The 23657-nt window shown below is 47.1% G+C and overlaps 1 protein-coding gene across 1 annotated transcript in view; it reads left to right on the forward strand.

Annotated features, from left to right (window-relative positions):
* Positions 1 to 23657, forward strand: part of CERKL (CERK like autophagy regulator) — a 162560-nt gene that overhangs the window by 89836 nt on the left and 49067 nt on the right. The window contains exon 5 of the mRNA XM_073646798.1: positions 3631 to 3773. Within this exon, the coding sequence (XP_073502899.1) occupies positions 3631 to 3773 (143 nt within the window). The remainder of the gene's footprint in view (positions 1 to 3630; positions 3774 to 23657) is intronic.

Genomic DNA, 23657 nt, shown 5'->3' on the forward strand with positions numbered 1-23657 from the left:
CTGTCTTTAGCTTGGCATATTCCTTGGCATCCTGCAGTGCCAAGTCATAATATGCCTTTTGAGGTTCACCCGACAAATATGGCGCCAGAACCTCTGCCCACTGTTCTGGTGGAAGTCTCTCCCAATTAGCCACCCTCTCAAAGACTGTGAGAAAAGCTTCTACATCATCCCCCGGGGTCATCTTCTGCATGACCCGTATTACCGCCTTCCTGACATGTGAGTCATATGTCGGCCCTGGGGGTGGGGCGGTTGCTCTGCCCTGGATGGCATTTTCCAGAAGCTGTATCTGATGTTGCTGCTCCTGCTGGTGCTGATGCTGTGCCTTTTGCTGCAACTGGATCAGTTTGGTCGTCTCCTGTTGAGCTTGCTGCTTCTGCAGGATCTGCTGCTGCTGTAGCTCCTGGTGTTGCTGCAAATGTTGCAGGTGCTGCTGATGTTGCTGCTGCTGGCTCTGGACTAAATGTTTAATAAGCTCCTCCATGTTGCCGGACATCTCTGGCTGGCTGACGGCCTTCACCCAGGACATCCACCGTCCTCTGTAGCAGGTACACGTGTTCCTGGATTTTTGCCAGAACTCTCACACCAACTTTGGTAAAGCGACTTGCTCGGCTCTCCAGAGGCAGACACAGGACACATGGTTTTGGTTAACTTCCTGCTGGTTTATTCTACGGCATAAACTCCAGCTGTGTCCCATAAAAATAAACAGACCTTCTCGGGGGTAACGGGAAAAACAAAGATAAGGTCCAATAGTAAGCAAGGCTCTGCCCGCTGCAGGTAGCACAGGAACACAGGGAAGTCTGCAGCAACTCCAGTCCTCCGGTGTTACTCTCTGGTTTCACTCGAACACAGCCTGGCGACTTCACTCTCCAGACCACACACTCCAGAGAAACAAAGCTGACTGAGCATTTAACCCTGCTCAGCCACACCCTGAGAGGACGTAGGGGAATGGCCTCCCACCTTCCTTGCCGTTCCCATAAAACCACACCCTTTTAAGAGAGTTAACTCCCAGCATATAACATGCTGGCAGAAATTCAGTAGGTTTCAGTTCACAAAGGAAAGCATCCTGAGTGACACATACCTCCCCTCGTATATCAGCCCAGTGACTCTGTCACACCTCTTAAATAAAATTAAACATATAGACACAATTGTTAAGCATTTTAATTGGTAGTGGGCTATGGAATTCTTTATTTAATTATTAAATTTGTAATAATCTATAAATAATTGAAACAATGGGGAACATAGCAGGGGTACTTAACATAGCAGTGATGACATCTCTACTATCCCAGACACGATAAAGGGGTTATCCACAACCTGGACAGCTCCTTTTTTTAAATGAAGTAGTCCCCCTTGTAAAATAAAAAAATAATATATACTCACTTTCCACACCATTCCAAAGATGTCAGCACCGGGTCTGTTGGGAAATGCGTGGCACCGTTATGCCATGTGAGCCCTGCAGCCAATCAGCGGCCACTTTGCTTTTTATTTAACAAGCAGTACTACTTCATTTAAAAGGTATTGTCCAGGTATTTAGCAACACCTTTCATTTATACACCATCAAGTGGGTCATATAAATAAAAATCATCCAATGACCCACCTCTCACTGGACAAAGCTCACAATGTTCCCTCAATAACAGTAACATCATAGGTCACATAGCTGAACAGGTTATTGCTTGTTGCTACTGAATCCTAATCTGCCAAGCTGCCTGGGAAAATTTCTGCCAAAAAATAGTGACTAGATCTTATGTGGATAACTTTCTAAGTTCCAGGATCCTACAAGTCATCTGAAGGGATTTTCACATTGCAGTATACAGCTGTCCCACCACTCACCTGCCCCGCTGTCCCATCACTCACCTGCCCCGCTGTCCCACCACTCACCTGCCCCGCTGTCCGCTGTCCCTGAATCCTTCCATCTGCTTCTCCGTATCTCTGTGACATCTGTATTGGTACCTGCCCTTCTTGTCTCTTCCCCTGTTGTCAGGCGGCACCGTGCTCTTGTTGAGGGCAATGGGGGGCAACAGTTCTAGATCTGTTTCCTCTCTCAGATATAGAGTTAACAAGCTATTTTAGCTCTTGAAATCCTTCTGCCCACTGCCGGTTATCATCTGACTTGCTTCTGTAAACTTGTGTGCCTTGCTATACTCTCACTGGACATTCCTGATTTTGACCTCATCTCATTTTTATCTGTCCCTACACCAACACTGATTTTGACCTGGCTACCAGACCTTTCTCTTACCTCTGGTTCACTCCTCCGGACAGCAGCTCTTCCGTGAAAGTAATCCAGTGGACCCCATTGTAAGACCACATCCCTATACAGGGGTTAAAGGGTGAAGGCCGGATTCCTCTGGAATCTGCCAGACTAGGTGGCATACGTCTATGCGTATGCCTATGCGTATGTCACCCCTAAGCATATGCCTTTTTAAATCTGCGGCCTCTGATACATGTAGCAAGCTTTTCTTTTCTCCATTCCCTGTCACGCGCATCCTATTTGGCCTACTTCACTCTATGCTGGAGGCGTTGACTAGGTCTAATGTGCTGCACATCATGACATCACAACATGAGACATGATGGCATGGCATGCAGTAATATAGTGGAAAGAGGATTTAATCATAATTCCATATGTAGAATTGGAAAGGAATTTTCCCCCTAATATGGGCCAATTAGCTTTGCCTTCCTCTGGATCAATATGTTAGATTATACTGTAGGTTGAACTTGATGGACTTATGTAGAACTATGTAGAAAATGAGGACACAGCTGATCCATAAAAATATAACATACAGATTGCATCAGATATAAACGATATAATATGCATACTTACCAACATTTAAAACAAAATTTTGGACAACTAAGCCCTGCCTACATAGCAATTGGGGACGTCCCTAAACACCAGGGCCCAGACACTTTTAAGTGTGGTTTTGCTATGTTCTATCCTCCTTATGGACCAGTTTGCTTCTGTCCTGGCAAATATGAAGGGAGAAAAAATAATAGGCAATGAAAGACATCATAGGGCGGGGAATTTTGAGTGTGTCACTATTTGCTTCATTACAAGACCCTACACTTACAAATGCCATATTGGTTCTCCTCTGTTATGAAGTCAGCAAACCCAAGATATTCAATGAAGACTATAGCTGGGGAGCAGGGAAATAACAAAAGTGTGAGTTTTCCTAAAGCATGGCTTTTACGAAGTCATTTGCACTGCCTAAATAATCACATAAAGTATAAATAACACCGTAGTAAAGAAGCAAATTAAATAAATTGTCCTTACAAATGCATGCTGTTAATTACTTCCCTTGCATATTAATAGTAATTAACAGCATCTTAAATTATGACTGTATTTATGTAAAATGTTTATGGCTTCCCAGTGCCTCCATACTTCACTGAAAAGCGGCAGAATATTATTATGATAGATTACAAAGTAGCGTGTAGATTACTCGGAAATACAATGGAGTAAAAAGATGACAGGATTGACCTGCTCTTTACTTCTGGCTCTTTTTTACCAATTAGTTTCACCGTACATATAATATACAAAATGCAGAATATGTGTTAATAATTTAGGTTTCTCGGGTATATAATATAAACTGCAGCCATTAAAGTGTTACAAGAAAATAATTGTATTTTTCTCTTCTTCTACAGGATAGTTTGTGTCGGAGGTGATGGGTCGGTCAGTGAAGTTGTCCATGGACTTCTGCTTAGAGCCCAGATGGATGCTGGGAAGACTATAAATGGCAGCATTTCTCCTGTCAGAGCCCCCCTGCCACTTGGTATCATACCAGCAGGTAAGGGTGTTCCCCCAAACAAAATATTTATGCCCTCCTATATAATATGACATTTTGTTTCATAGCTATTGGTGGATTCAACACCAATAAAATTTGGGGATAAGTGGTGCTCCTTTTCCTAACCATTAATATGGCTGATGGATTTAGGTCTTTTTTACTCCTAAGGGAAACCTGTCATGGGCTTTAGGTCATCAAACTAATTGCATTATTGGGTAGAGTAGTAAAAAAACATGTTCAGTTATTCCTTTCCAACTGCAAATGGATATTCTGTCACTGAAAACATACATTTTGAATGTAAATCAGACTGCAAGTTCACCAAGGGGGTGGGTTAGTTTCCAGCTAGTGCATTTGGCCCGCTTTTGGTGCACTTGCAGCCTCATTTACATAAATATACAAAGTGGATTTTCTCAGTGATGGAAAATCAATTTGATGCCAGGAAGGTGTGTTTAAACTTGTCTTTTCCAACCTTACCCACCAATTTAATCAGTTTGAGGACCCATACCCGACAGGTGTCCCATTAATGACTATTGCTCAATATTTTATTTGTTGGCTGGTACTTTTTTATACTATGAAGGGCACCATGTGAGTGTAAAAACAAAAACACATATTCTCACCTACCAGACTGGTGACATTCCACAGCACCGCTGCTTGTGTCCCCCACTAGTCTCCTTGCTTGTTCTTCCAGCTGACCACTGCAGGTGATCAATGGCCCTGAGCAGCTGCAGCCTTCACATTCCATCTGAGCCCGAAGAGACAATCCCTTCCCATTCAAATGAAATGTGGTGTCCCTGTCACGGGTGTGTCAGAGGTGACAGACAGTCGCCCTGCAGTTGGTTGCCGGAGATCTCTACGTTTGGCATTACAGACATCTTCTTAGAGGCTGTCTCTAGGACCCAGCGGCTACCTTTCTCTGGATAATTAACACCCTTCCTGGGTGTATAAATACCTGATGTTTTTCAGAGGGAGGTGACAGCGATATTCATTACTACCTGTGAAAGCTTTAGCAAGAGCAGCACTTCATCCTCTCTGGAGCTTAAGGACGTGTGCGCATTTGTCTGGAGTTCATCTAAAGCTAAGCAATTTCCCCCTGTTTGTCTACCCCTGTTGTCTATATTGTTCAGTGGAGATCGACTAGTGATCATCTCCTCCCTTCCCTAGCCTTAGTCATATGTCAGGGTGAGACACGCGTGTGGCGATTGATGAAGAGCCAATACAGGGACGTTAGGGGAGACAGAGTGACGCTAGATCAACCTAGGAGGTCTCCATTTCCCCTTTTCCCTGGAGTCTGGGATCCCTTTCCCTCTTCCCTTTGTGTTGCATGAAGTCTTTCCCACACCTTACATGACAGTCCCCCACCAGAAAAAGAAGCCAGGAAGCTGGTGGGAGTCACAGGAAGTGGAAGGAAGAATATGGTGCCGGTTAGGGGCTGTCGAGAGGCAAAAATATTGTTCTAAAGATCTCAGACTGGTTAAAACAGTATTCTGTAAAATTTAGGCTGGGATTTCACATGCATCATACGTAACATGGCAGAAAATCTCAGACAAGCCGAGTGACCAGAATTTATGCACCTTGATGCCGTGCGACTATTTTACAGCTACAAGGTTGCTGTAGAAAGGGACAGCCAAATTGCAGACAAGTCACTCATAAACACAAAAGCAGTCACATGCGACATGACTTGCATTGACGTCTATAGCAAGTGAGTCGCAACCGGCGACAGAAAAGTCAACACATTTGGAAATATTTGTGGCTCTTTTGCAGTTGAGGAAGGTAAGAGATTACAGTACAGTACTATAGGAAATCAATAGATGTGACGTCGATATGCGACACTTTGATATAAATGTCATGTGACACGTCTCTGTTTAGCCCCAAACTAAGGGCGCAGTCAGAGGCAGTATAAATCAGACTGAAATCGGAACGTAGTGCTTGAACTGGCCACGACTCTCCCAACCCGAGCGTGACAGCCTCATGTATTTCTATGCAGCTGTCATGCACGAATCAAGAGACCCGGCAGCCAGTCCGACCACTGCATACCGATCTCGATCCAATTTATAACACCATCTGATTTTGCCCTAATATTCAGCACTCCACCACAGCTCTCATTCAGGTGCTTGCCTGGTCAGTAACTAGAAGGTCACTGCTGCAGCCCGGACTCGATTGAGTTAGCATTTACGGCCATTTACAGTGGGCAGACTGGCAATGATCAAAGCTGCTAATGTTATTAGGCTCTTTGCCATTTTGTAAAAGAGTATTCCCCTGAAGCTTGACAGATTAGTAGTGTTTTTGGAATTCAAATTCACCAGCTTAGGTGAATTTTTCCAAAAAGTTTAATTCTCAGCAAATTGATTCCATGCAAATTACAATGCTGCAAAGCCTCCAATCACCCTGAAAAGATGCGTGTAAGACTCTGAGGTCTCCAAGGACTGTATCCAACCCTTTCAAGATCTCACAACCACAGCCTTGGTGATGTCCAAGTGACCTCATCATACAAACGAGTTGTAAATAGTGGTAACCAACTGTTCATTTAATGACACAATGCACTGGCAGACTTTTCATGTTTTTTAAATTAAAAAAGTCCAAAAATTAGGCTTAAAAATTATCCCTTTTAGGCCACGGCCCCACTATCAGTATTTGGTCAGTATTTTTTCTCAGGAGTGGGAGACAAAACCAGGAGTGGGTGATAAATGCAGAATTGGTGACTTGTTTCTATTATACCTTTTCTCTGATTGTTCCTCATCTGGTTTTGGCTCCCACTCCTGAGAAAAAATACTGACCTAATACTGACCAAATACTGAAAGTGGGGCCATGGCCTTAGGCTATTATACTGATGATGGTAGTCTGTTCTGATTGGTTGTGCTATACTATGTGATGTAATAACTGGAAGGCATCATGGGGAAGCCCTCACGGTCTCGCCTGAGGACATGTCAGCTTTCTGAGGCTGATGCAATCTTCTATAATGCGGAACTGTCAGCGGGTATCTTTTTTGGTAATTTGCACTAAGTAACTGAATCACAAATTGTTCACATTCACCAGGACCTGCAAATTTCACTCTATTTGATTTGCATTAAATTGATTCGCTCATCCCTTCTGAAGAAATATTTCATCGAAAGAAATTCCCCTTCATTGTTAATAACGATCTGCTCTGTGTTATATACAAATTACTGTAGCTCTGAGTTTAGCACCGTTTCATTGCAGCAGTGCGTCTGTATGTTTTTTTTTGTGTGTTTTCATTGATTTCCATCAGATCTTGCATATTCCTTCCACGGTCCAATGAGATACTGCTAAGGTCATTGTCCCTGGCGTGATAGATCGTGATATCCAGTGAGTACAGGGACTGATATCAGTGATTGTAGTCTCTGTACATCACTGCAGAAAATGTTGACTCAACATAAGTAAAACAGATATCCTGTATGTGTGAACATTTCTTTCTAATAAAAGATAATGATTTAATTCTTTATTAGAAAAATAGAAGTAAATAAATCGCATTTACAAGGCTATGCAAGTCTGTGGCTGTCACTTATTAGTAATGCATGAACATATGGCGAAGCCTGGAGACGATCTACTAGCTGTTTCCATTGGTATTTGTTGCTGTGGAATCCATTGATAAGTAGCCAAATGGGCTAAATAAGAGTAAGGCAGCAAAAACTATCTATCTATCTATCTATCTATCTATCTATCTATCTATCTATCTATCTATCTGTCTGTCTGTCTGTCTGTCTGTCTGTCTGTCTGTCTGTCTGTCTGTCTGTCTGTCTGTCTGTCTGTCTGTCTGTGTCTGTCTGTGTCTGTCTATCTATTCTATCTATCTTTCCACCTGTATATCTATTTATCTGTCTGTATCTCTTGCATATGTATCTGGGTATATTGCCATTTTCAACATAACTAATTTAAAGATGTTAAAAGATTTCTATAAAAATATTGAAATAAATCCAGAAGTGTTGGTTCGCGTTTCAGGAGAATTGTAGACATGCTTGAATGGCAACTCATTACATCACATTTATCTCTGTGGTGTGGGAGACATTAACAGCCTTATGAATATTCATGTCATCTGGTTAATTAACTTAATTGTTGTACAGAAAGTGCTTTCTCATGCAAGGACATTCTTTATTTCTGTCTTGCAATTTTCGGTTGGATTCATCATCTTTGCTTCATGTCTAAGCAATTTATTTTCCTAAATTGAAAAATATCTAATAAGAGAATCATGTGCAGTCTGATGGCAGACAGTTTATAAACCAATATAACACGCTTTACGATTTATGTTTAGATGCATAATGTATAGAACCATATAGTTTTCGGTATTTGTGGAGCAGAATCAGTGGTTTTTTTTGTTCCATTGTTCTCTATAGATGATTTGTAGCAGATAAAGATAAATAATTGCACTCTGCAAAGATTGCAAAAAAGACCCAGCTTTTTAATCATCATTATATTCAATCATTATATTCCTTTATTGTCTTTTCTTTTTTTAAAGGTAAAATGGTTTAACGATTTCAGTAGGGAAACACTAAGAATACATTTTGGAAATTGTAAGGGTATGTGCACGTCTTTAAAAGGGTTTTCCCACAAACAAAAGTTCATTTTAATCAATAGATCTTGAAATAATTGGATGTGTTTAAATAAAATGTCCCTGTGCTGAGATAATCTTATAAATGTGCCCCTGCTCTGTACTGTGTAATGGCTGTGTCTGACCATGCAGGGACATGGTCTGATCATACCACAGCTCCTGGGCAGGGGGGGAAGGAAAAGAGTATACAGATATTACAGCCGGGGATCACAGCTGATTCTTTTTGTGAGGTAAAGCATTTCACTGCCTGGTTTTAAATAATGTTTTACTTTAAAGAATCATATGTGATCCCCTGCTGTCCTGTCTGTATCCTCTCTTTTGCTTCCCCCCCTGCCCAGGAGGTGTGGTATGATCAGACCATGTCCCTGTGTAGAACAGGCAAGAAAGCTTGTAAAAGGACTTCAACATGACGTTTCAAGGATGGAGCGAGACTGCCATCTACTGGCCAGATACAGTCAAGCAGAACCAAAATATGCAAGGGAAGTTGCAGGGAGGGCAGGTTCAGACGCTGGACCCGATCAGGTGACTTCCAGGAAGGAGTTCCAGGAGATAAGAGGCCAGCGCGCCAAACCTGAGGGGTTTTTGGCACCAATCAGCAGAAAGGAGCAGACGTGCTCCCTGCGTCCTGAGAAACCCAGCGTGACAGGCCAAATCCAGAGGTCTGAGAGGTGCTCCAGCCGGGTTGTGCCTGCTGAGGGGACTAGGAACCTGATCGCGGTGCTGAGTGAGTTCGCGGAACCCGACGTCGCCCGCCGACAGACGAGGCCTGGACCCCCCTATCCAAGGCTCGAGAGACTGCCTCCAACGGCCAATCAGAGAGGAGTTGAGAGACGGTTGCCCCAGGAAAGTCACGCCAGCGGAAGCAGAGGAGCTGCATACGTGAGCAGGGCCGTCACTTCCACTGTTCACCCACGGTAACTGGGACAATTGGGTTTATGTACTCAGGTTGGGAGGGGTTGGGAGGGGAACAGTTGGGTCTAAAGTAGCACAACGTGATCTAATTGAATTTGTCCGGAAGAGACTCACGGCCTAGCAGGAATAACCGGTGACCCCCGCTAGGGCCAAATGCACAGTTAAAGAACTTGCGTGGTGTCTCCCATGATTGAGGACATCACCTTACTTTAAGAGACTGCGCCTTACTTTAAGAGACTGCGCCTTACTTTGAGAAATTTCATATTTTTCTGATATTTCAAACCACTGTTCATTACCCTTGTTGCTAATCCCTTGTTTCAGTATACCTGTTGTATAAAAACTGTTTACAATCATCTCTGACTGTCCCTGCCTTGTGTCTCTGTGCGTTGCATTCTGGCACCTGCATTACATTTGGCGTAGTCGGCAGGATGCAACATTCAGACGCAGAGATGGCGGATCAGTCTGTGGCTGGGTCCGGCTGGAGCCATATACCCCTGGGGGCTATGCTCAGCCATCTTCCCAAGTTTACAGGAGATGGCATGTCACTGTGGGACTGGGCAGAAAGACTGAGAAGTATGCTACGTATGTATCCCCTTGACCCTCTAGCCCAGGCGGAGCTGGCCCTCCTAACCCTTGATGGAGAGGCCCGACAGACTGTGATGTACCGCCCACCTGGGAACCGTGACACCGTGGATAAAGTGATAAAAATTCGAGAGGACATGCACAGTGACACTACAGATTTGGGACACTTGCGCTTACGGTTGTTTCAGCGGGTCCAAGGGGAAAATGAGACAGTAAATCAGTATGTTAATGCATTACAGGAAGTGACGGCCCATATCAGTAAGAAAACTCGAGATGGGAACCGAGGACTGGGACCATTGGATGAGATGTTGCGTGACCAACTGATTGCTGGCTTGAAAGACCCTTCCCTGAGGCAGATCCTGAAGGAGCGGCTGCGATTGAGCCCTGATATGGGCTTCCTGGAGGTAGGGGCTGAAGCTAGAGTCCTGGAGAGGGAAGTTCCTGTTCTCAAAGCCACAGTTAGAAGTCATAAGGCAATTGCTCCTGGATTCACCAACCAAGAGCCTGATTGGGTACGGGAAATACGTCAGGAAATTCGAGACATTCGGGGTGAGCTGAATGCTATCAGGAAGACTCCTACTGCCCCCTTGCCGACGGACCGTACTGCTCAACTAGGACGGAGACCAGAACGAGAAAGACGTTCCTCTCCGGCCCCAGCACGACATGTACCCGATCTATCGGCAGAACGAGGACCGGAGTGCTGGACCTGCGGAGGTAGGGGGCATATCTCCAAAGACTGTCCCAACCGAGAAAGGAGGAGGAGGGGACAGCCGTTAAGCCGTTAAACTAAAATGCCCCACGGTTGTGGAGCATACCGTGGGGTCTCGAGCTTCAGAGAGTAGAAGAGGGAGCTCTGAAGACATTGTCTCCAAGAGACTCATTATCTGGGCTGAATTCAATGGACAGCGGATCCGCTGTTTGATGGACACCGGGTCTCAAGTGACCACTATGCCTGAGACGTACTTTCAAAGTCACTTTCCTGAAGTCGCTCGTTCTTGCCGGGAACCCACTGTCAAACTGGTGGCGGCTAGTGTTGAGCATTCCGATACTGAAATATCGGGTATCGGCCGATATTCGCGGTATCGGAATTCCGATACTTAATTCCGATACTTTTACAATATCGAATACCGGAATCGGAAGTTCCCATAATGCCTGCGCTCTGCAGTGTCTCTGAAGGATGACAAGCTGGATGGCAGCGCTTAGCTGAGATCCAGCCTGTCATCAGAATGCCATCCCAGCGTGGGAGAATTCTCCTGATTGTTTAAAAGTCGGCGCGCGGTAAAAAGCCGCCGGCTTTTAAACAATCACACAGCCCCATACTGCTTCCCCGCAGCCTCCCACCCCGCAGCCTCCGCTCCCCTCGCCACCTCCCATCCCGATCGTAAGTTAGGACCGGGCGGGGAGCGCAGCACCAAGGAGCGGGGAGCGAAGAACCCGGGCGGGGAAGCCGGCAGTGAAAAGACTTCACCGCCGGCTTTCCCGTTCTGTGCTGCGCTTTCCCGCCGGTTATTTCAAATGAACAGCTGAGGTATCAGGTGATGCCGATCAGCTGTTCATTTGAAGTCGCCGCGGTGCCCTCAGAGGGTTCATGTGAGTTCATGCTTGACTGCATTGCATGAACTCACATGAACTTTCCCACGGCCGCACAGGTCAGCCTCACCTCCCGGACCGGTCATGATTGGTGTGTGTGGGTGTCTGTGCGGGTGTGCGCGGTGTGTGGGGTGTCTGTGCGGTGTCTGCGGGTGTGTGCGGTGTCTGCGGGTGTGTGCGGTGTCTGTGCGATGTCTGCGAGTGTGTGCGCTGTCTGTGCGATGTCTGCGGGTGTGTGCGGTGTCTGTGCGATGTCTGGGTGTGTGTGCGTGCAGGCAGACATAGGCCGATGTGACACTACTACTCCCATCGGCCTATGTCTGTCCCCCGTCTACTCGTGCCAGCAGGATCAGCTCGATGGGAGCAGTAGTTCCCATCAGCCTGATCCTGCTATTTAAATTGCCCTACTGTGTCCCCAATAAATTTTAAATACATGTCATTGGTGGCCAGTGGTTACCTACAATAAATTAGTTCATACATTACCTGTCCCCGCCGATCGCCACCTAAAATAAAGTAAAAAATAAAAAACTACACCTATACTCACCTAGACACCTAATTCCCCGAAGCCATCGATCTCCTGTAATAAAATATAAAATAATAAACCACAACCTTATCCTTACCCCTCCGTAGCAGTCCAAGAGTGTCCCACGATGATCTCCAGTTCAGAGCAGCCACATAGAATGTGACCGCTCTGAACCGCTGCCGCCGCTAGAATGATGGGGCCGTAAAGCAGCCCCGTCATTGCATAAGCGGGTTCGCCGGAGTTCAGGCAGCGCTGCTCCGGTCAGCTCCTTTACGGCCCTGCTGTATCGTGAGAAATTCCCACGGTACAGCAGTGCCGTAAAGGAGGTCTCCGGAGCAGCGCTGACTGAATGCACTCCAGTGACCTCAGTCAGTGGCTCCCGCTGCCGGGAGCGGACGTGTTCCCGGCAGTGTGAGCTTACAGCAGCCATGCACAGCTGTCACCATCTCCAGATGTGACAGCTGTGCATGGGAGATCAGCGCAGGAACGTGGACAGGTAACTTTTTTTTTAGTAAACTAAGAATTAAATAAAATGGTGTGTTTTATTTCAAATAAATTATTTTTTTCTGGGTGTAGTGTGTGTTTTCTTTTTAACACTTTGTTAAACAGCCCCATTACCCCCTTCCACCGCACCAGGGCAGCGTGGAAGAGCGAGGCTAAGTGCCAGAATTGGCGCATCCTATGGATGCGCCATTTCTGGGGCGGCTGACGGCTGGTGTTTCTAGCCTGGGAGGGGGCCAATATTCATGGCACCCTTCCTGGGCTATTAATATCAGCCCCCAGCTGTCTGCCTAGCCTTTGCTAGCTATTAAAATAGGGGGGACCCCACGTCATTTTTTTGGGGGGGTCCCCCATTTTAATAGCTAGTAAAGGCTTGGTATTCAGCTGGGGGCTGATATTAGTAGTCTGGGAAGCTCTGTGGGTATTACCCCCTTCCCAGGCTTCAAACATCTGCCCCAGCCGTCTGCTTAACCTCCGCTAGAGACTAAAATTATGGGGCATCCCACGCCAATTTTTTTTTTAAATAAATCCTTTATTTTAACACTAAATGACATTTGAGGAGTTAATAATGATGCAGTCCCTAAATTATTATTTATTTTTTAATTAATTTTTCCCAAAAATTTTGACGTGGGCTTTGCCATATTTTTGTATGCCAGCCAGGTACAGCATCCAGCTTCTATGAACGCGCCATTTTCTGGGGTGGCTGCGGACTGCAATTTGCAGTGGGGGGGAGGCCCAGAAAGCTTGGGTCTCCCTGCGCTGCAGATTCCATCCCCCAGCTGCCTAGTTGTACCTGGCTGGACACAAAAATAGGGAGAAGCCCCACTTATTTTTTTTTTAAATTATTTCATGAAATATTTTTTTTAAAAAAGGGCTTCCCGATATTGTTGTGTCCGGCCAGGTACAAATAGGCAGCTGGTGGTTGGGGGCAGCCCGTTCCTGCCTGCTGTACCTGGCTGGACACAAATATAGTGCGAAGCCCCACGTCAATTTTTTTTTAATTATTTCAGGGAATTCATGAAATAATTAAAAAAAAATTGACGTGGGGCTTCGCACTATATTAGTGTCCAGTCAGGTACAGCAGGCAGGAACGGACTGCCCCCAACCACCAGCTGCCTATTTGTACCTGGCCGGACACAACAATATAGGGAAGCCCTTTTTTTCTTAATTATTTCATGAATTTCATGAAATAATTTAAAAAAAAAATACGTGGAGCTTCGCCCTATTTTTGTGTCCAGCCAGGTACAACTAGGCAGCTGGGGGCTGGAATCCACAGCGCAGGGAGGCCCAAGCTTTCTGGGCCCCACCCGCTGCAAATTGCAGTCCGCAGCCGCCCCGGAAAATGGCGCGTTCATAGAAGCGCCATCTTCTGGCGCTGTACCCAACTCATCCAGGGCCCTGGTGCGGTGGCTCACTGGGTAATAAAGGGGTTAAGGCCAGCTTGGCATTATCAGCTGGCCCTAAGCCCGAAATTCATGGGGTCACGCCAATATTAGACATGACCACCATGAATTTCTAGTAAAGTATTTAAAAAAAACACAACAACCAGAATAAAGTCCTTTAATTGAAATAAACACACAATTCTTTATTGTTCTAAATTAAACTATACTTACCATCACGCCCATTCCAGCTGAAGCCAACGATCTCCTGCAATAAAAGAAAAATAATAAACCAACCTCATCCTTACCTTCCCATGGATCCCACGACAGCTTCAGCTCTGCTACATCGAGATGACAGGCTGGACCGCAGCAGAACGCTGCCATCCAGCCTGTCATCCCGCAGACACTGAGAAGCGCAGGCATGCTTGCGCTCCTCAGTGTCTCTCTGTGACGTCATCCAGATGAGCCGAGTTCATGTCCAATGAACTCAGCTCACCTCATGCACGTCACTGACAGCGTGGGAAAATTCTCACGCTGAAGCGCTGAGTGCAGGAGAATTTTCCCACGCTGTCAGTGACGTGCATGAGGTGAGGTCATGTCCAATGAACTCAGCTCACCTCATGCACGTCACTGACAGCGTGGGAAAATTCTCCTGCACTCAGCGCTTCAGCGTGAGAATTCTCCCACGCTGTCAGTGACGTGCATGAGGTGAGCTGAGTTCATTGGACATGACCTCACCTCATGCACGTCACTGACAGCGTGGGAAAATTCTCACGCTGAAGCGCTGAGTGCAGGAGAATTCTCCCACGCTGTCAGTGACGTGCATGAGGTGAGCCGAGTTCATTGTCGGCTCATCTGGATGCCGTCACAGAGAGACACTGAGGAGCGCAAGCATGCCTGCGCTTCTCAGTGTCTGCGGGATGACAGGCTGGATGGCAGCTTTCTCCTGCGGTCCAGCCTGTCATCTCGATGTAGCAGAGCTGGAGCCATCGTGGGAACCATGGAAAGGTAAGGATGAGGTTGCTTTATTATTTTTCTTTTATTGCAGGAGATCGTTGGCTTCAGCTGGAATGGGCGTGACGGTAAGTATGGTTTAATTTAGAACAATAAAGAATTGTGTGTTTATTTCAATTAAAGGAGTTTATTCTGGGTGTTTGTGGTTTTTTTTTTAACTTTGACTATGGGGTTAGTAATGGGGGTGTCTTATAGACGCCTCTCCATTACTAACCTGGGCTTGATGTCAGCTGGTATTATAAGCTGACATCAACCCCAACCCTATTACCCCACTGCCACCGCTACAGGGCAGTGGGAAGAGCGAGGCTAAGTGCCAGAATTGGCGCATCCTGTGGATGCGCCATTTCTGGGGCGGCTGACGGCTTGTGTTTATAGCCTGGGAGGGGGCCAATATTCATGGCACCCTTCCTGGGCTATTAATATCAGCCCCCAGCTGTCTGCCTAGCCTTTGCTAGCTATTAAATTAGGGGGAACCCCACGTCATTTTTTTGGGGGGGTCCCCCATTTTAATAGCTAGTAAAGGCTAAGTATTCCGCTGGGGGCTGATATTAGCAGCCTGGGAAGCTCCGTGGGTATTACCCCCTTCCCAGGCTTCAAACATCTGCCCCAGCTGTCTGCTTAACCTCCGCTAGAGACTAAAATTAAGGGGAACCCCACGCCAATTTTTTTTTAAATAAATCATTTATTTTAACACTAAATGACAAGTACAGTAAGCAACACTGTCACTGTACTTCATATATATGTGACTGACATGTTTCTATCTATCTAATCTATGTATGATTCTCTATTCCTTCTATTCTAAATTGTCGGGTACAGATGCTGAATTGCCGGCCGGCTTTTTTAAAGAGACGGTGCATGAAAACACTAATAATTTTTTTAATAAATCCTTTGCACTAAATGACAAGTACAGTAACCAACACTGTCACTGTACTTCATATATATGTGACTGACATGTTTCTATCTATCTAATCTATGTGTGAAGCTCTATTCTTTCTGTTGTAAATTGTCGGGTACCGGTGTATGCGCTGATGAATTGCCGGCTTTTCGCATAATACATTCTACATTATTCTTAGTTGTTTTACTTCATGTAGAATTAACCTACAAGGAAAGAAAGGGTTTATTTTCATTCCGATATTTCTGTCCCATTGACTTGCATTGGTTTCCGGTATCGGAATCGGCGATATCCGATACTTTTTGAGTATCGGTCCGATCCAATCCGATACGATATTTCCTGATATCGGAAGGTATCGCTCAACACTAGTGGCGGCTAATCAACTACCTATCCCAGTAGCGGGAGTAGTATGGATGTCCGTGCGGGCATGTGGAAAGGACCTCGGTCGAAAAGGGATCGTACTGACCACAGGGTCCGGAGGCGATGGGCCCATTGTAACCCTGGGCATGAATGTGCTGAAAGAAGTCGGACAGTTCCTGGCTGAGGGCTGTAGCAAAAACAACTGGACCCGCGCCACTCGAGACCCAGCTAACAAGAGAGTGTTCCAGCACCTCGTGCGGGTCAGTCAGATTCAAAAGTTGCCCACTACCTCTCAGTACCTTGGTAAGGTATTGATACCGCCCGAATCCACAATGACACTGCCGGTGGGACAGACTGTACTCACTTTGCCGGTGCTGGCACATGTGTCCTTAGAGGGCGTGGACATTCAAATTGAACCAATGGAGGGAGAAGAAGCGCCCTCTGGACTCCTGATTGCTCGAACTCTGGCCACTGTGCGGCACGGTCGAGTACCCGTGCGCTGCATCAATTTAAGTGGCACCAGTTTACAGTTGTTGCCCCGACAAGAGGTGGCGCGAGTGTACATAATGCCAGAGGCCCTTTCTAGAGCTGACGCCGTAGGGCTGGCACCTGTGAAAGGAAATCCATGGACCCTAGAGGTGTCCCTCAATAGCCAGGAGCATGGAAGAGAACCGTTGGCTGGACGCCACCTCCTGGAAGAAATGGAGGCTAACCTGACTGAGTTTTCTGCTGGACAAGTAAGGCAGATCGAACAACTTCTACAGCGATATCAGGGAGTGTTTGCACAGAATGAAGATGATTTCGGGTGCACTCGGGACATTCAGCACAAAAATACCCACCGGAAATACTGCTCCCATCCGAGAGAGATATCGGCAGATCCCGCCTCAAATGTACCAGGAGGTGAAAGAGCTGTTGGCCCACATGATGCGGAACGGTGTGATCCGTGAAAGCCAGAGCCCCTGGGCGGCTCCGATCGTGCTGGTCCGAAAGAAGGATGGTACCCTGAGATTCTGCGTAGACTATTGAAAGCTGAATGCCTGTACAGTACGGGACTCCTATCCACTCCCCCGAATCGAAGAGTCTCTATCTGCACTAGGGAGCGCCAAATTCTTCTCCTCCCTCGACCTGGCCAGTGGCTATTGGCAGATCCCAGTAGCTGAGAAGGATCGTCCGAAGACAGCTTTTGTTCTCCCTATGGGCCTGTTTGAGTTCAATCGAATGCCGTTCGGACTAACAAATGTGCCAGGAACCTTCCAACGGCTGATGGAGAGATGCTTGGGGGACCTCAACTTTGAAGCCACTTTAATATATCTGGACGATATAATTATCTATTCCGCTACGTTTGAGGATCATCTCCGCCGATTGGAACAAGTGTTAGAACGGCTACAAAGTCACGGCCTGAAAATTAAGCCTCGTAAGTGTCGTCTCTTCAAACGAGAAATTGAATATCTGGGGCACACTATGTCCAGTGCAGGGGTGCACCCCACTGCGGAGAAAGTAGCTGCCGTGCAGAAGTGGCCCACGCCCGCCAATCTAAGGGAACTAAGGGCGTTCCAGGGGCTTGCTGGATACTACCGCAGATTCATTAAAGACTTCGCTAAGATTGCGATCCCGCTCAATGAATTGCTGAGAGGAACGGCCGGGGGAGCCAAGCGGCAGCCCATTCAGTGGGGCCCACGACAAGAAGAGGCATTCCGAGCATTGAAAATGGCGCTAACAAATGCCCCAATTCTGGCCTACACTGACTTTTCGCAGCCTTTCATGTTGTGCACTGATGGAAGCTTGCATGGACCTGGAGCAGTGCTGGCTCAAGTACAAGGAGGGAAAGAGCGAGTGATCGCGTATGCCAGCAGGTCACTCCGATATATGGAGAAGAATCCGGACAACTACAGTTCGTTTAAACTGGAGCTACTGGCACTGGTGTAGGCCATGACCGAGAAATTTGCTGAGTACTTGTCGGGGTCAGAAGTGCAAGTGCGGACAGATAACAACCCTTTGGCCCACTTGGAGAACGCCAAACTTGGCGCGTTAGAACAGTGGTGGGTCGCAAGGATGTCCAAATTCCAGTATAAAATCGCCTATCGGTCCAAGGCCCTGAACACACATGCAGATGCCCTGTCCCGGGTCACTCAGGCGGAGCCGAAGAAGGACAGAGATGAGGAGCTCGAAGGCGACGAGATCCCGGATTTCAGCCAGTTCGCCGCTGCTGTGGTCGACGCCCAAGAGACCAGAGAGGAACCGAGGCCCACTCAGATTCTGGGCCGTTCAAGAGACGAATGGATACATCTGCAGCAATCCGACCCGGAGCTAGCAAAGTTGAGAGAATGGGTCGCCCTTAATCAGAGACCGGACCAGGAAACCAGAGCCGCTTCACTTCCAACTACCCTACAAATCCTAGGCCAGTGGGAGAGGCTCCTCCTGAAGGACGGCTTGCTATGCCGAAGAATCCAGCTGCCTCGAAAATTTGATGTTACCTGGCAAGTAGAGATGAGCGTTGTTCTACTCGAACTGTTCGCCAATCTCAAATTCGAGCTGTTTTGGGCGGTGTTCGAGCCGTTCGGCGAACACGAACAATTTGAGAAAAATTCGGCTGTTCGAGGTTATGTTCGATAACTGTTCGTGCACCAAAATCATAACTGGATTTTTTCTCAGTAATGATGAAAATTAATGTTAATACGCAGTTTGAGTGTACAGCGGGGTGGGGGGAGGGGCAGGGGATGGATCTCTGCAGGAACAATGAAGATCTCCATTTTTTTTTCTCTTTCCCGCATTTACAGTGGGGAGGTGCAATCTGTCAGCCTATCAGCAGCGCACACACGGAGCGAAGTGCTTTTTTTCACACAAGCAAGGGCATGTGTCATTGGCAGTGTATGTCACATGTCCTTGCCCTATAAGACCAAGCCATTTTCCCCGTCGCCACCATTTTCTCACTGCTGCAGCTGCGTGTTAGACGGCACCGCTGTTGCTGTGTGCGCTATACCTTGTTAATTTCAAGCCAATTTTCGCACAAATATACAGATAGCTTGGGAGTAGGGAATAGTTGTGATTGCAGTCCTTTTAAGGACTAGGTTACAGCATTTCCTACGACTTTTATCAGGGAGGTCTGTGCTCTTAAATAGATCGGTTGTGGGAGTAAAGACTAATTGTAATTGCAGTCCTTTTCAGGACTAGGTTACATGAGTTCCTATCAGTTTTTGCCAGGCAGGTCTGTGCCAGTGCTGTGCAAGTTTTTTTCACAGCATTTGGCTGAATCTAGCAAAGCTAATCCTTTTTGGCCTATTGCAGAGTGTGTTAGTCAGTGGAGTAGCCTATCTGTGTTGCAAGATATACCACCTGTGTATAGAATACCAATTTTTTTACTGCACCTAGTGAAGTAAAATCTTTTGGGCATAGCATCATTCTATTAGTCCATCTATACTGACCTCCATCAGGTTGCAAATTAAAACTAATTTTTATCTGCATCTACAGTACCTCTGAAAAAATATTTGGGCTTCTAGCAGTGTGTGGGACTTGTTCTATTAGTCCATCTATACTGACCTCCATCAGGTTGCAAACTGAATATATTTTTTTCTGCATCTACCTCTGAAAAAATATTGGGCTTCTAGCTGTGTATGGGTCTTGTTCTATTAATCCATCTATACTGACCTCCATCAGGTTGCAAACTGAATATATTTTTTTCTGCATCTACCTCTGAAAAAATATTTGGCCTTCTAGTAGTGTGTCGGACTTTCTCTATTAGTCCATCTATACTGACCTCCATCAGGTTGCAAATTAAAACTAATTTTTATCTGCATCTACAGTACCTCTGAAAAAATATTTGGGCTTCTAGCAGTGTGTGGGACTTGTTGTATTAGTCCATCTATACTGACCTCCATCAGGTTGCAAACTAAATATATTTTTTTCTGCATCTACCTCTGAAAAAATATTGGGCTTCTAGCTGTGTGTGGGTCTTGTTCTATTAATCCATCTATACTGACCTCCATCAGGTTGCAAACTGAATATATTTTTTTCTGCATCTGACGCGCCCCCTGGGCCATATTCTTTAGGGGAATACCCGGAGCCGGATCAGATGGGGGTTGTAGTCTTCCGAGTGGCTGTGACCCGGTCCGTGCCCAGGGTGTCAAGCTCAGAGTATGTGGCAGTCCTACAGATGTTATAAAGTTCTTAATGTCGACTACGCCACCCGTTGTATTGCGGTCACTATGGCCGCCGCTGCAGCAGGGTCCGCTGAGGCTGATGGTGTTGGTGCAGCTATTGATAGTATAACCCCCAACGGGTGGGGTATAGCCTCAGGGGGTCAGGTGCAGAGGATGGGGGTTGTGGTGGTGCAGCATAGATGGTAATTAAAGACAGAGTCGGGTTGTGCAGTTTAGGGTATTTACTTACTGCTGATGTTCCGGTCACTCCAGCTTCAAGTGACCACCCGAGCCGTGCTGCGTCCACCAGGTCCTGGATTCAGCCAACCCCCAGGCAAGTCCGGAGCGTGACCCTGAGCCCTCCTTCCTGTCCTGTCTTCTGGCCGTCCCCACCAGGGATCCACCTAGGTCCAGCTCCCTCGGGCCTTCTGTTGGGAAACCCTTGGCCTTGGGTTCCCTGACCCTACATGTGGTTTGCCTTCGGGGTGGATGTGGTGGGTGGCCGTGGCAGATCCTGCCCACGGCCTCCGGTCTCTGGCTGAGGTGTGCTTGAGCCCCCACCAGTTTGGGATCCGGTACCCTTTTGCCAACTCTTCACCCGATGATGGACTTTGGGTTCTCAGAGTCCTTTTCTTTCACCCCCTCTGGGTCTTTCTTCCTTTCTCCTCTCTCTCTCTCTGGGGCTGCTCTGCTCCTCTGCAAAGACTCCTCTGCAAAGTCTGACTGACTGACTCCTCTGCACAGACTGACCCTGTTCTTTGATGGTGCCCACCTTAAATACTCCCTCTATGTGTGAGCTCAGGTGACCAGCACCCAATGAGCTCCTATCTTTACCCAGGCTGCTCCCCCTATCTGCCCCTACACTACTGGGATGTACCACCCCCCTCCCACTCCAGCCAGGAACAGACTCGGTCGTACCTGCACATTTCCAAGTGGGAGTACCGTTGGTCTGCTCCTCGGAAATGGGATGTGTGTAGTGCATGCAGCTTTCTTGGCTCAGTTCCACACTCCATCCTTACCCGGGAGTGGAATATCACACCTCTGGGTTGAGGTGCAATACCCCTGTAGCAGCCGAATCCTCAGGGTGCTACACATCTACCTCTGAAAAAATATTTGGCCTTCTAGTAGTGTGTCGGACTTTCTCTATTAGTCCATCTATACTGACCTCCATCAGGTTGCAAATTCAAAATAATTTTTTTCTGCATCTAACCCAGCCAATAGTTTTGGCCTAATACCACAGTTTGGCCACTCAGCTCTGCTCGGTTACCATCCATTGTTTTTTTGTGCAAACAACTCCAGAGTTGTGAATTAGTTAACCACCAAAATGAGTGGAAAAAGGCCTGCTGCTGGTGGAAAGGGGAATAGGCGTGTTGGGAAGGGGAAAAAAGGTTGTGTCCGTGGGGTAGGTGTTAAAGCAACAGTAACATCTGCAGAAGAAAGACCATCTTCCAGCCAAACTAAAATGTCTACTTCTTTTAGCGGACAATGTGATAAGATCCCTTTCTTACGGCCACGCCAATCGCTACAAATTCCAGATGAGGCACAAAAACAGCAGGTGCTTCAACGGATATCAAGTGCTCCTTTAAGTGGGCTCTCCTCCACATCAACTTCAACATCACAAATACTCCAGTCCTCAAAGGTGTCACCCAAATCGCACTTGCTTCCTCACAGCTCCCAAATCTCCAGCTGCCCGTCTGAGTATGAGGTAGAACAGATGGTTGAGTCTGCAGAGCTGTTTACTCATACTATAGCCTGGGAATCAGAGGTCGACTCCAGCGCTTCTGTGAATCCAGACGAGGAAATGATCTGCACTGATGCCCAGAATCTTTATGAGTCGGATCCAGGACCAGACGCAGAAGGTTCTGACCATAATGTAGACCCTCATTCCCAAACTGTAACTCCTGTTGGTGGAGACAATGAGGAAGACGATGATAAGACTCAAATACCTGATTGGAGCGACAACTTTAGTTTTTTGTCAGGGCAGGAACAGGTTGGCTCTGAGGACGACGGGTGTGATAACGCACAGGGTGATGATGATGAGGTCGGAGATCCCACTTACTGTCAACCCACAGTCAGCCAAGAGATGAGGTCAGCAGAGGAGGTGGAGGAAGATGCTAGTGACGACGAGGTCAGGTTGCGCCTTCCTGGACAGAGACGTAGTACTGGAAGCACGTCAACAACTGCATCCTCAAACACAACTCTGCCTCTCACCACAAGTCGTGGTGGCTCTTCAGGTCGCATGGGTGCTAAGCCTTGCATAGCCTGGGCATTTTTTCAGATCGATAAAGATGACCCAACTCGTGTTATCTGTAACATTTGTCAGCAAAAGCTAAGTAGAGGCCAAAAAATACATAGTTTGAGTACTTCATGCATGAACCGGCACATGGACATGAAGCATAAGTTGCAGTGGGAAGCTCAGTGTGCTACAATGCGGCCTAGCCGGCCGGGCCAACCACCGTCTGCCATATCTTGTGCATTCGCGGCCTCTTCATCCTCTGTGACTGGGGGGACAGCAGTCACACCTGTTTTGGGGCGCAGACCTGCCACCTCTTTACCCGCAACAGCCAGCGTGATTGGCAGGTCATCATTTTCTTTGGAGGTGGTAACACCAGCTGGTGTTGAGCGCTGTCCGACATCGATAGCACCACCTTTGGATCAAGGCAACCTAACATGTCCGCCTGCATCTTCCTCACAGACCGGCAGTTTGCCGGGGACACCCTTATCAACCCCGTCTAAGCACAATAGCCAGCCCTCGGTCCCTCAGATGTGGACAAGTAAAAGACCATTTCCTCCTAGCCATGAGAAAGCTAAGAGGTTGAATTTCACCATCTGCAAGCTCTTGGCTACAGAAATGCTGCCTTTCCGCCTGGTGGACACAGAGGATTTTCGAGACCTTATGTCCGTCGCAGTGCCCCAGTACCAGATGCCCAGTCGGCACTACTTCTCAAAGAAAGGTGTGCCTGCGCTCCACCAGCATGTCGCACACAACATCACCGCTTCTTTGAGAAACTCTGTGTGTGACAGGGTGCATTTCACCACAGACACTTGGACGAGTAGGCATGGACAGGGGCGTTACATGTCGCTGACTGGGCACTGGGTAACTATGGTGACAGCAGGACAAGGGGCTGCTGTCCAAGTCTTGCCGTCCCCACGAGTTGTGCGTCAATCCTCTTTATGTCAAAGTTCCTCCACTGCTTCTGCCTCCTCAACCTCCTCTCGGTCTTCCACCTGCACCCAAAGCCTGTCTGGTCATGCCACAAGCTTTCTAACTGCGCAGAAGGGATCCTGCACACCTCCTTACTATGCTGGCAGTAGGGCTCAACGTCATCAGGCGGTTTTTACATTGAAATGTCTGGGAAATGTGAGTCACACAGCTGAGGAGTTGTGGTCAGCTCTGGAGAACCAATTTCATGAATGGTTGTCTCCACTGGACCTGA

The sequence above is a fragment of the Phyllobates terribilis genome, unplaced genomic scaffold (genome assembly GCF_046119375.1).
Source record: "Phyllobates terribilis strain yellow unplaced genomic scaffold, ASM4611937v1 Scaffold_9__5_contigs__length_417890890, whole genome shotgun sequence".
NCBI classification, from domain to species: domain Eukaryota; kingdom Metazoa; phylum Chordata; class Amphibia; order Anura; family Dendrobatidae; genus Phyllobates; species Phyllobates terribilis.